Raw genomic sequence first — 13,796 nt, 5'->3', positions numbered from 1 at the left:
CTTTTTTCGTTATGGATATGCGGTAGAAACTACAATTACATTCTGATTTTAGTTCATTCTAAATTAGTATCTTGGACCCCATAGAATTGTGGACTTAACGTAAATCTAGTCTGCGGAGAGTTCGGATATGGAATTGTCCAATATATATACTGAAAAGGAAAACAGATAAGATAAAATCAAGGATGAATGCTTGCGCATTTATTGGATATCCAAGGGAACGAAATGAGGTTTATTTTGTTTTCCTAAAGAAAAGAAGGTAATTGTTAGCACAAATACCGGTTCTCTATAATAGGATTATTTAATAAACTATGTTCCTAGAAGTAAACTAGTTTTACAGGAACTAAGCAAAGAAATAACAAATGAATAATCTGAAAATTCAAACGCTCAAGAACATACAACTCTATTTGTCGGAATTGACGTTCCATTGCATTTAAGTAGTGGGGAAAACGTTAATAGACAAAAAGAAATTTACTACCTCCAAGTTGTGGGAGTGATGTTGAGCAGAGAACACTACAGGAAGAAGTCATTAATATTTCAATACCGCAAGGTATTGAAGATAATATTAGTAGTACTTCGTCGTAGGGGGAGAATAGTAAGGAAAATCATAGTTTGGTATGTACTCTTGGGAGAGTTTCATAACAAGATCCCTGAAGAGCTTAATACCAAACTAGTTAATTACGACAAAACACTACTAGACAAAGATTGCATTTGAAAATAACTTGGCAAGTTCCTTTTAGTAAAAGTTTATTGGCATAGACTTTTAATAGTCTTGCAAAAGGATAGCTGTGAAAGTTATAGATGCATGGTTATGAGTCTAAGTGGGAGATTGTTAGGGCATATACTATTAACCACGCATTTAGATATAGTATATTCTAATAATTGTCATGGTTAAAAGTCTAAGTGGGAGATTGTTGGGATATATACTATTATGGTTTGGATATAGTATTTATTATGGAACAATTGTTTATTCAATTTTAATAAAGTTTTAAATAGATCATACATTCGTTTGTGTCCTTTACTTATATAGTAGATGATTTAGTGTATAGAGTTTAGCTTATACACGGAAGATTAAATCATCGGTTCTTATAAGTATAAAGCTTATGTTCACAATCTAATGATGGAATTGGACAAACCATCAGGAATGATAGTAGCACAAGATTAGAGATAGTTTATCTTGATTATGGGAATGGTTTAATTCCAACTTCTTATGCTAGTACATTTTGTATGTATTGAACGGACCAAGTAGAGATAAGTATTTTATACTGACTTAATAAAATAAACTCTCTAGCCATTAAATGTACTTATACTCTTAATTTTGATATAATTGTTATTAGTTGTGTATATTATTATTGTTTTGATTTATTAAAATGCGAGATTCTTTCGTGGGTCAATATGCCTGGTAAATTGGACAATAATAATATACATTGGCAAAGTAATAGTTAGTTGATGTAATCCATGTCTCGGTCTAGAGATTGATGAGACACCTTTATGAAAGCTTATAAGTTTTCATGTGTAAACCCTGCAGGTGGATTTTGTATCCGTCACATGAAATAAGTTAAGCGAAAGTCTAAAGGAAATAATCAATGAATTAAATTGTCAGTAATTTATTTTATTGATTAGTATCTGAATCTTAACATGGGGAGTTAAATAAGATTTAATGGAAGAATTTCGAAATTGAACTGAGGAGTTCAGTTACGAATTTTTAGTGGAATAATTTGTAACTTATTATGGTAGTATTAATTCAGATATTTCGAATTAAGTCCATAATAGGAAGCCTCGTTAATTAAATACTGCGGTCCCTGCTGTGCCCGAATAATTAGGAATTAAATGGAATTCTATTTCTAGGTGGAAAAGGAAGACCCAACAGGTTTAGGAAAAGGGTTTTAAACCCTAAAACTCGTGGCTATATAAAGAGGTCTTATTCCATAAGGAGGCAAGGTTTTTACTACATGCTTTTCCTAGGAGAAATTCGCCCACGCGAATTTCGCTAATTCCAGGCATTATTCGGGTCACACAGCAGAAGACCGTGGAACTAAAGGATGAACTCGTGGATGGTTTTTGCTCAAGCTTGGAGGCTTCTCGCGATCGCAGTCACGCTTCAAGAGATAAGTATCAATTTTATGTTCGATTAAAATCTGTGATTTTGTGTTGTCTATATTACATGCAAGTGATCCTGGGTATTTGCTTCCGCTGTCTATACCTGTATTCCATCAAGATCATATGATAATTAGAAGATTTTTTTTTAGTATTGACTGTAAATAAATTGTATCATACTTGAAATATTTACTATGTCCTTGTAATATTTCATCTGATGCCAACAAAACAAATTGAAATATACGGGGAAAATGAACATAAATACAATAATGAAATGTGCTTCAACAAATGATTGAACTATAGGAGCAAAAACCAGTGTGACGTCTTCTACAAAGCAAGTTTTTATTACTTGGAACTTATAAGTGTAACATCCTATTTACTTTCAATGGTGTACAAAAATGTGGAAAATTTTACCTACTTTTTGTGTTTCACTTTTCTTGTGGATGAGAAATACCTTACTTATCTGCAGATAAATCAAAAAGGCACGCACTGACCTTTATGCAAAGTAGAAATTTAACGAATGAATCTGAATATTAATCATTAACATACACGAATTATCATTTTCAATATCATGTTTCTTACCGTCACTTCAAAATAATATAAATTTACTTAGTTAGAGACATACTTGTTATATTTCAAATCACAAATAAACCTCATAATGGAGATAACACAAATATTTTATAAAGAAGTTTTATTGTACAGAAAGTTTTAACTTCGTGATTTTTAAGACTCAAACTATATCTTTTATCCAATATATAACCAACAGGTTTAACTTTTATATTTGCAAAGACTCAAATTGGGGGTTATTCAAGTATATAAAATTAGAATTTCTCCCGAGAGTGATCATAATCAAGAAGTCATAGATAATATGGATATCCATATTATCCGCCAGTTAACCCATTTTTCAATCCATATTAAGTTAAATATATTTATCTGTTTTTGCATTACCCATTTTCGACCCTTTCATATTCGACCTGACCCATCAATTTACCATCCCTACAACAATAGTATCCAATAAGGTGAGGTCCAAAAATCATCAAACTAAGTTTTCACACAAAGAAAGATTTTCTTACCACAATATTGAAATCTACTTTGAGCTGAATCAGAAAGACAAGATTGAAAAGCGAAGCGAAATTTCACAGCTACTAGATTATGAAAAAGCATAAATACAGCACACAGATAAGCAAATGGAATTGATCTTATTAAAAATATAATAAATAGAGTAACAAAATACTTTATGTAAATTAATTATCTCACTAATGATTTTAAGTGATTTTGAAATAAGTATTGATCGTCTGAATATGAAAACTACACTCCACCATTTAGGAGAGAACCAAAAATCCTACTTATTAATAAGAGGGAATAGCAGGCACCTCAAGGTCAACATGTGTGCTTCCATGGAATTAAAAATTAATCTGAGGATACTTCTGTCATTTCAAAGCTTTTATAGCTATTCATTTCATTACATAGCTTAACACGTGGATTCCAATTTTAACGCGTGGAACCAGCGCTGCTTTCTCAGCTAAATCTCGAACAACCATGGAGAGGTAACACCATCTCTAACTAACAAAACTCCAGAACGTCTGCTCTCTCCGTGTTTCCTCTTGTTGTCAAGTTTGCACTTCAGTGTGTTTTCTTCCGTCAATCGTATTTTCTGGTGGGTACCTCTTCTGTCATCTCTTTGATTCATTTTTATCTATTATCTATATTTCTCTTGAGGAGTATCAATGGATTTTGGTTTTCAATGAATTACCACTTCTGTTATGACTTTTGTTCTATTGGTGTTTGAGAAAATTCTTCAATGAATTACTATTTCTGTTAAATTTCTTATGCATATTTTTGTCTTCTTTATTTTTTAAGTGTTTGTGATTCATCTCTATCTGTATTTCTGTTGAGGAGTATGAATGGTTTTTTTTCTCATTTCGCTGGGGCTAAATTATATAAAAATGGTTGTAAATAATGCTCATGTGATCATCATCTTTCTTACCCATCAAAGGTTTTGACTGCAAAAGAATAATTATCGTAATTTATGAAGTGATCGATTCTGCATAAATGCAAAAAGGATGGACATACTTCTTAGAATGAATAATGGCTTCTCTCTGTTTCCAACTTATTCCTTCAATGAAAAGTGTGATAGGATTTTTTTGTTGCATGTTTTCCCTTTCTTTCTTAGTGGTAAAAGGATCAATTTTGGCTAAAAAGTGGAGTCTTAACTGAGGTTTCTATTGATTCTTGTAACCTAAATTTGTAGTAATTTTAGAGATTGAAGTTTGCATTATGTAGTCTGCAATTTCTTGGTTGGTATTAAAATAAAAATGGAATTTGTACCTTGCTTTTAAGTCATAAAGGGATCACTTGGCAGAAAGGTTGCTTCTTTATTGGGAATACAATTTCTTTTCTGGGAGTATAATTTGTGATGGCAATTTTCTACCTAAATTCGTAGTAAATCTAGAGGTTGAAGTGTCCCTGTGTAACCTGCACTTTCTTGCGTGCATACCAGTGTTATATTGCTGCTATGCCTAGATCAATTTAGCAACTTTAGGAGATGACTATAAACTGATCATCCATACTAACAAATATTTTTACCAAAGGTAAAGATTCTCTCATCAAATGTTGCAGGAGAGAATACCTTTATTAGACTGAAGTTTATTCGATGAGATAGCTACAAATAACCTTGAATCAAATACGTCAATAACTAGCTCCAAAGAGCACAAACAACCAGATAGGTTCACATTTGACTGATGCTGCACTATTGGGTGTATAAGCACTGTAGAATTTAGCAGTATCTTCTCCAAAAGTTTTGGACAATAAAATACCAGTATTTTTCTATATAACAGCTAAATCATGCTATAAAACCCCTCTCTGCCAGATAAAGGGACCTGCTGCAAAAAAAAAAACCTTTTCTTTTTCTGAATAACTAAACTTAAACCGTACAAAGCAACTACCATAACATTCAACTATGCCCTTCACACAGAACAATCACAAAGATGAAAACTTTGAGAATTTCAGTCAAAAGGGATTCAAGAACAGTGACGTACTGCTATATTCATTAACTCAACTCTTCAACTTTTTTAATCAGACCCCTATGGTTAAAATTTTACAACAAGGCCCATAGTATGTTAAAAATCATAATTTTACCATCCACCAATTACAACCAAATTCAAGCAAGCCTTTTATATGAACAATCACAATTCACAAAGTTAAAATAAAGATTGACAAATGGTAAATTTAGAACCTAACATATTTAAAATGGAATAAATTTATTGTGACTATGTATTGCGTTTGCTTACTTTTATATTGTTAGTAGAATAAACAATAAACTGCGGTGCTTAAAGTCTACTAAAGTACTTTTCTGTTTGCTTTTTTTGAACTATTTGAAAAGCAGATATTCCGCTGTAATAAGTCTGTGAAGAAATGTCTTCCAACTAAAGGAACAAACGTACATGTACAGAAAATACAAACTCTGAAAAGAAACTAAGGCGACGTGATACATATGGAAAGATATCAGCTGATGAAAAAGAAGCAATGTTATTGCAACGACGCACCAAAAAAATGGAGCTAAAAAAATGCAATGGTTCCATAAAATCAGTTGTTGATTGTCCAGCTGAAAGAATAAAGTGCCCATGTGACACAATATTGTCAAAACAGACTGCTCTTACTATAAGAGAGTCTTCTTCTGATAATGCCAAAGGTTGGATGTCAAATTGCTTCTTTTTTGCTTCTATTAGTTTGCCTGAATATTCACTTGCTGTGAAATGTGTTCCATATTTTGTGCAGTAGGCACCAACCATGAAACTCCTATTTTATCAACTCCTTCTAATAAAGGAAAAGAAGTCGGTCAGTCATTCTGTGTGTTTGAAAGAGGTAAGGTTACAACATATACCTTTAACTTTGTAACTTCATCAAGTTATAGGCGTGCATCTAAATAAAAGATATTGATACACCAGGATCAACATGTGGTACATCTGAGGGACAACAAAATGCCTTTGTTGAAGTTGTTAGCAACAAAGGTTAGTCTTAGTCGTTCAACTAACATTACTCATTATTTGAATTTTTGATTAGTTTGTCAACACAAAGTGCACTTACTATAAAACAAGCTTCTTCTGCTAATGTCAAAGGTTGGAATGACATATTGGGTTATCTCTATTTCTGTTAGATTACCTCAATACTAATTTACTGTTGAATGTATTTCATATTCAACGCAGTAGGTGGCTGCTATGAAGTTAATAGTTTATCGAGTTCGTTTAATACAGGAAAAAGTATCTCCCATCCATTATGTGTATTTGAAAGAGGTAAAACTACAACCTCCAACTTTATCTTTGTTATCACGTCATAACTTAGGCGTACATTTAAATTATAAGAATTTTTGTATCAGGATCAACATCTGAAACATGTAAGAGTCAACAAGATGTCTCCCCTGAAGTTTTTTCAAACAAAGGTTAGCATTACTTTTGTGTTAAAGTAACATTATGCAGTAGTAGAATTTATCTCAGCCTTTATTTTTACCAATTCTCATAATATGAATATTGACTTACTGTGAAATGTGTTTAATATTTTATGTAATAGGCACCAGTTATGAAATTCCTACTTTATCAGCTGTTTTTGACAAAGAAAAAGACGTCGGTCACTCATTCTGTGTGTTTGAAAGAGGTAAGGCTACAACCTCTACGTTTAACTTCGTTAATTCATCATGCCATAGGCGTACATCTAAATTAAAAAAATTGATACACCAAGATCAACATCCGGTACATCTAAGGGACAACAAAATGCATCTACTGAAGTTGTTACCAATAAAGGTTAGTCTTAATTTTACGTTAAGGTAAGATTACTCATTATTTTAATTTTTGGTTACTCTTTAACAATATTTATAACATACAGGTTATAGATTGAACAAAATAGTCTATGCGAAAAATAATGAAAACAACTTAGATTATGCACGCTTAAAAGCCGTTCCAAATTGTAAATTTTGCAATTCAAAAAGGTTTCAGTATGAACCACCTGGATTTTGTTGTGGCAGTGGGTCAGTAAAGTTAGTTTCATATCAGCTACCTAATGAATTATCAGATTTGTACACAGGCAACAGTGAAGAATCTAAGCACTTTCGAACGTACATTAGAACATACAATAATATGTTTGCGTTTACCTCACTTGGTGTAACGAATGATAAAGATTTAGCAAGGAGATATCATGGTATATATACATTTCGAGTTCAGGGACAAATGCATCATTTTATACCTGATTTACTTCCTTCTGATAAAAAAGTTAAGAATCTGCAATTATACTTCTACGATAATGAAAATGAACTTGCTAACAAAATGGCCTATTCAATTAATATCAACGAATCAATTGTCAGAGACTTATGAATGTTCTCTCAGTTAATCCATACTCCATCTTTCTGAAATCCCTGGCAAACGTTCCGAAACTATGTGATTCTTATATCGCACTTAAATGTGATCGATGTCTAGATTAACGTGTATATAATTTACCAACTGCAACAGAGGTAGCTGGAATATGGGTTCAAGATAATTCTGCTGATATTGTTTCTATGCCACATATTCGAATATATACCCATAGTAATAAGACGCAATCCGTGAATTACTATTACGGATGTTATGATCCTTTGCAATACCCATTATTATTTTCTTATGGTCAAAACGGGTGGCATTGTGGTATCAAAAAAAATTGCACGAACAAATCAACGTGATTGTAAACATGAAGAATTACCAAGTGTAAAGAACATGTGTTCCATTGATGGATTTCTTGACATGGAAGATCAGGACCTGAAAAAAGAAAAACGAAAAAGAGAAACAGTTTCTTGTCGTGAGTATTATTGTTACAAATTGCAGATAAGAGAGAATGACAAGAATGAAGTATTACATTGCGGAAGATTATTTCAACAATTCAGAGTAGATGTGTTCATAAAGCTAGAAACACAAAGATTAGATTTTTATTTTTTTAATCAAGATTTATTTCGGATAGATATGCTACAAGGAATTATTGATTTTCTAAGACTTGGTGAAACTGAAGCTTCCAAAATTGGAAAAAAAATATTCCTTCCTGTTACTTTCATAGGAGGACCGAGAGATATGCGTCGGCGGTATATGGATGCTATCGCATTAGTCCAACGTTTTGGAAAACCTGATCTTTTTATAACTATAACATGTAGTGCATCTTGGCCAGAAATAAAACAACACTTGTTATCAACTGACGAAACTCAAAATAGACCTGATTTAGTATCGCGAGTATTCAGGGCAAAAGTAGAGGAATTGAAAGCAGATATTTTGAAAAGAAAAATCTTTGGGAAAATTGCTGCTTTTATGTATACTATAGAATTTTAAAAACGTGGTCTTCCACATGCTCATTTTCTGATCATACTTAGTGATGAATATAAACTATTAACACCTGAATCTTATGATAAGTTTGTCCGTGCTGAATTACCCGATGCTAATACCGAAAAGCATCTTTATTCGCGTGTGCTTCAACATATGATGCATGGACCATGTGGTGACTTACATCCCACAAATTCATGTATGGGGAAAAAGGGCCTCTACAAATTCAACTATCCGAAAGATTTTGCTGAGAAAATATCTAAAGGAAAAAATTCATATCCAATTTATAAGAGACGAAATACAAGAAAACTTGTACATATAAGAGAACAATATTTAGACAACTCATGGGTTGTCCAGTACAACCCTTATTTGCTTTGTAAGTTTGATTGCCATATCAATGTTGAGGTTTGTTCGGATATTAAAGTTGTGAAATATATTTATAAATACATTTGTAAAGGACATGATAAAATTACTTTTTCTGTACATGGAAACGAAGAAATAGATGAAATCAAAGAATATCGATCTGCTAGATGGGTAACACCTCCAGAAGCGGCATGGCGTTTGTTTGGTTTTCCTATTAGAGAAATGACTCCGAGTGTCTATCATCTTCAGTTACATCTAGAAGGGCAACAATATGTTTCTTTTAAAAGTACTGAAAGCGTGAATAGAATATTAAATAATCCGATGATTAGAAAAACAATGTTAATTGAACTTTTTACTATGAATAGCAGATATGAACATGCTAAAGATATGCAATTATTGTATAAGGAATTCCAGAACATTTTGTATGGTCTCCAGGATATAAAATGTGGACACGTCGGCAAAAACGTAATGTAATCGGACGTGTTGTGACATGTCATCCAACAGAAGGGGAAAGATATTATCTTAGGTTACTATTGATGAATGTAAGAGCACCAAAATCATATGAGATCTTCGTACTGTTAATGGTGTACCTTGTAGTACATTAAGAGAATCGGCAGAAAAAAGAGAATTATTATATTGTAACAACAGTCTAATTGAATGTATGTCAGAGGCTGTAAGCTATCAGATGCTATATAGTTTGAGACGTTTATTCGCCACATTGTTAGTATATTGTAGCCCTACTAATCCAAAAGAATTATGGGAAATGTTTGAGGATTCAATGTCCGAAGACTTTAAGCGTTTGTCGAATATCACGGCACAAAGTGTTCGACATAACGTCTTAAGCCATATCAACGATATCTTACATTCTATGGGCCATGACATAAATGAGTATAAGCTTGTTTTAGAAAATATTAGACCTTCTGTGATTGCAAAAGATGCAAAAGATGTTCATTTTTAGAGAAACATAATTGTTAGTGAAGAAGACTTGTTATTACCAATGAGATTGAATGCCGAACAATTGCGGTCAGATAACATAATAATTGATAGAATATCTTCTAAGCAATCAGGAGCTTTTTTCATTGATGGTCCCGGCGGAACAGGTAAAACTTTCTTATATCGTGCATTATTAGCAACTATCAGGTCTCAGGGATTTATAGCTTTAGCAACTGCAACTTCTGGTGTAGCAGCTTCCGTCCTTCCAGGGGGACGGACTGTTCACTCACGTTTCAAAATGCCAATAGACATAGATGATAACTTCTGCTGCAATATTAGTAAACAAAGTTCACTTGCAACCTTGATTCGAGATGCAAAACTAATTGTATGGGATGAAGCGTCAATGGCAAAAAAAACATGATTGAAGCTCTTGATGCACTTCTCAAAGATATTATGGATGTGAATACATTATTCGGAGGTAAAGTTGTTGTATTTGGAGGTGACTTTAGACAGACTCTTCCAGTTGTTCGAAACGGCAAAAAACAAGATTTTATTCATGAAAGCTTATTATATTCTAATATTTGGAATGAACTTGAGAAATTGCATCTGTCTGAAAATATGCGCTAAGAACATATCCATCTTTTTGTGAATATTTACTTAGGATTGGAAATGGAAAAGAACCAACTAACTGTGAAAACAAAATTGAGATTCCTGATTCTTTTGTTATTCCTTTTACTACAGAAGAAGAATCTTTAGATGTACTATTTAATATAACATATTCCGATCTACATGGATTTTCCCCTGATTCATCTCTGTTTAATTCTCGTGTTATTTTAACAACAAGGAATGATTTCGTGAATGAAATAAATAATATGTTAATCACTAAATTCCCGGAAAGGGCTACAACATTTGTTGCAATTGATGAAACTGTTGAACCGAATGATCAAAGTCAATTTGAAGATTTCTTACATAGTTTAGATCCTCCTGGTCTACCTCCTTATAAGTTAACTTTAAAAGAAAATTATCCAGTTATATTGTTACGAAATTTGAATCCTCCTGAAGGTTTATGCAATGGTACTCGATTATGTTGTGATTTTAGAACACATGTTATAAGTGCTAAAATTGAAAGCGGTGACTTTAAAATACACATGTATTTATACCAAGAATACCATTGTTAGCATCACAAGATGAGAAAATACCTGTTCAGTTTAAGAGAACACAATTTCCTCTAAGATTATGCTTTGCTATGACGATAAATAAAGCTCAAGGTCAAACATTAGATTTTGTTGGAATCTATTTACGCGAACCTGTTTTTTCACATGGCCAACTTTATGTTGCTTTATCAAGAGCTAAAAGTTCAAAATGTGTCAAAATACTCATTCGTCCACCTACAACAGACGGTAATGATCATTCAACATATAATATAGTGTATGATGAAATTATTCAAAGAGCCTTCTCATCAGTAACCTATTGATGACTTTGATTTTGTTAATTTCGTGGAACTTTTCTCTTGGATTCTTTGCTGCTAGAAAATAATGGATTCAATGAAGGACACCCTGCCTTTGCAATTGAATAAAAAGCCAAATTTTTAACTCCGCCTGTGTTGGAGTTATACTACAACACAGCCGGTCCCAAGCCCGGACAAAGGAGGAGGGTTTTTCAGTTTATTACGAGTTAGATCCTTCGCTACTGTACTTTCATTTGTAGGTATATCAAAGAGATCCTATCAAGTGAAATGTTTTCACGTGTTGGTACTAAAAAATTCTACGACACTAACCAAGTTATAATAGAGTAGTTTTATTTTCCATCTTAGATATTGTTTCATTTCTTGATTTTGTATTGGATATCTCTGGATATTTCAACGATCTGATTAGTTTTACTACTCAAAAATATCCAACTGCTTGGAAAATTCCTGTCTTCTTTAACTTCGTTATCCTTTTCCTTCAACTATTATGAATACATACTAATAGTTAACATCATATATATTTGACGAAACTAAGTGATTCGGTTTATAAAGAATTACAGCTTTCACTGCTGTATTTTTGTTTGTTGATTCGATTATAATTACACTTTCACCACAAGTTTTCATGGCTACTTGTATTGTTTTTCGTTGTGTCTTGCAATTAAATAAGTCCTTTTCAGTTGTGTTGAAAAGAATAGCAGTGGTAGCATGTATGGCACTCCAAAAGGCTCCTCTTAGTAGCAAATCAGCTGGAAGAATTGGACTAAGCACATGTTTTGTGCTGCAGTCATTTTTCACTCTTCGCCCAAGGCTCCCGTGTCATTTCTTTTTTGAAATCATGTGGAGAAGAGTCTCCTAATTGTAACAGTTACACTTTAGCAAATGACCTAGGGGACATTGAGCTTCTCATAGAAATGATGTTGCCTTCTTCGGTGGCAATTTCATAGTTGCATGATAATGCTTCTCAAGCTTTACAGGTGAATATCGTGTAATTCTCTAACTCTTATGACTTAATTATCAATGTTATTAGCTGTGAATTCCAACTTTTCGGTATTTGATAATAAATCATTTAATAAAAAGAAATTCTACGTTCTGTGTTTACTTTCAACTGCCTTGTCATAAAGAGAGTATTACCTATCAGATTAAGATGTGCCTTATTCATTTCTTTTTCCATCATCATAGTTTTAGTGAAGAACAACTTTCAGGACTACTTACAGTGTTTTTTTCTTAATATCTATTGCCATACTTTCTATTGTTATGACTTCAATGTTTACAGGTTCAACTACTTAGTCACTATTAGAAGAACTTGTAGCAAACACTCTATACTTTCTCCTACTGTGGCTGCGTCATTTATGAAATTACGAATTTTCAACAGTTGAAGCTCTTAAAGTAGATAGTGAATGTCGATTTAGATTACTTGAAGAGAACGGGAAGTTCAAGTTCAGCTTGTAGCTTCAGGCGAGTTAAGGTTTACTTTTCTAAAAGAAAATTTTAATGCTAAAAAAAAAAGGTTTTTTGGTAGTTTAACATTCAGTTTTATTCAATATATTCTTAAATGAGAGTGTGATACTACTACATGTGATATTTTGTCACCAGCAGGACATGTGTGATATTCTGTCAAGTCATTAAGTAATTAATTTTCTTTTATGCTCATATTCGGTTCAAGCTCATTTACCGGCGTGATCAAATTCGGTTTTACTCAGTATTATATGGCTACTCTGGGCAGTCGACATCATGTTTTTAGATGTCTTGGGAAGCAGAAAAAGTCACGTACACTACTGCTTATTATCATGTTACTTACAAAAAGGATTGAGCTATCAGAATAGTTTATTGATATTCTTCGATGTTCCAATTTTGCTATTGCTCCGAAAACATATTTGTTGAACTACAATCGTATTCTTGGCCTTCATGCTCCAGCTATCAGATGACAAGGCCTTAGTATGTGAGCATATGAGATGTGCTCAGCCTCCACATTTCCTGTATTCATAAACTAACAATCGTAGTAGCTAATTGAAGATGTATAATCTTTAATGTGGAGCGCGAAATTTTTTAGAACTTTGGGGGCTAATCTTACTAGTATACATATAGATATGGATTGTTCACGTATTTAATTTTGATTTACAAAAATAAAATAAAATAGTCGATTCTTATAAGTAGCTCCTAAATGCATTTACTACCATATACAATACTAACATGGCGGATTTAAATGCAGAAGTGAGTGACTTTTAAGAATAATGTTAGGGTAATTCGAACCGAACACCAAATTGAAAAGTCAAAGCGAATCCTCTCTTGGGATGTATTATTTAATGAACTATGAAGTGTATTCATTTTTATTTACATTAAATATTGGGTTGTATCACATTCTTATCAAGTATTATTGAAATACGTCAATCATATGTTTGTTCTTCCATATTCATATGTCAAGATTTCTTATATCTTTTTCGAATTTGAAATGCTATTTCGATATTTTAAAATTAAGTAAAACATATTATTATTTAGGTAACATATTGATTTTTATGTTTAATTATTAAATTCGGCTAACCTTGAAAGAGTACTTCAACAAAAAATTATTGTTACACGACTAAGAAAATAACTATCATGTATTACTAAAAATA

At 32.5% G+C, this 13,796-nt stretch overlaps 1 protein-coding gene across 1 annotated transcript; it reads left to right on the top strand.

The window, feature by feature from the left end:
• On the top strand, positions 3,608-12,141 carry LOC109228298. The gene is made up of 10 exons (XM_019393450.1): positions 3,608-3,751; positions 5,480-5,785; positions 5,872-5,958; positions 6,042-6,104; positions 6,300-6,386; positions 6,470-6,532; positions 6,661-6,744; positions 6,829-6,890; positions 8,848-8,849; positions 11,852-12,141. The coding sequence occupies exons 2-10, from the start codon at positions 5,620-5,622 to the stop codon at positions 11,868-11,870; spliced, it is 633 nt and encodes a 210-aa protein (XP_019248995.1). The 5' UTR covers positions 3,608-3,751; positions 5,480-5,619; the 3' UTR covers positions 11,871-12,141.

The sequence above is a fragment of the Nicotiana attenuata genome, chromosome 6 (assembly GCF_001879085.1).
Source record: "Nicotiana attenuata strain UT chromosome 6, NIATTr2, whole genome shotgun sequence".
Taxonomy (NCBI): Eukaryota; Viridiplantae; Streptophyta; class Magnoliopsida; order Solanales; family Solanaceae; genus Nicotiana; species Nicotiana attenuata.
Note: the sequence above shows the minus strand (reverse complement) of the source record. Positions and strands in the feature narration are given on the sequence as shown.

Bases quoted from the DNA above. Each gene is read 5' to 3' on its own strand.
- LOC109228298 (XM_019393450.1), top strand. From the start codon at position 5,620: ATGTTATTGCAACGACGCACCAAAAAAATGGAGCTAAAAAAATGCAAT. The intron at 6,105-6,299 runs GTTAGTCTTAGT...TATTCAACGCAG, and splicing joins TGAAGTTGTTAGCAACAAAG to TAGGTGGCTGCTATGAAGTT. The intron at 6,533-6,660 runs GTTAGCATTACT...TTTATGTAATAG, and splicing joins TGAAGTTTTTTCAAACAAAG to GCACCAGTTATGAAATTCCT.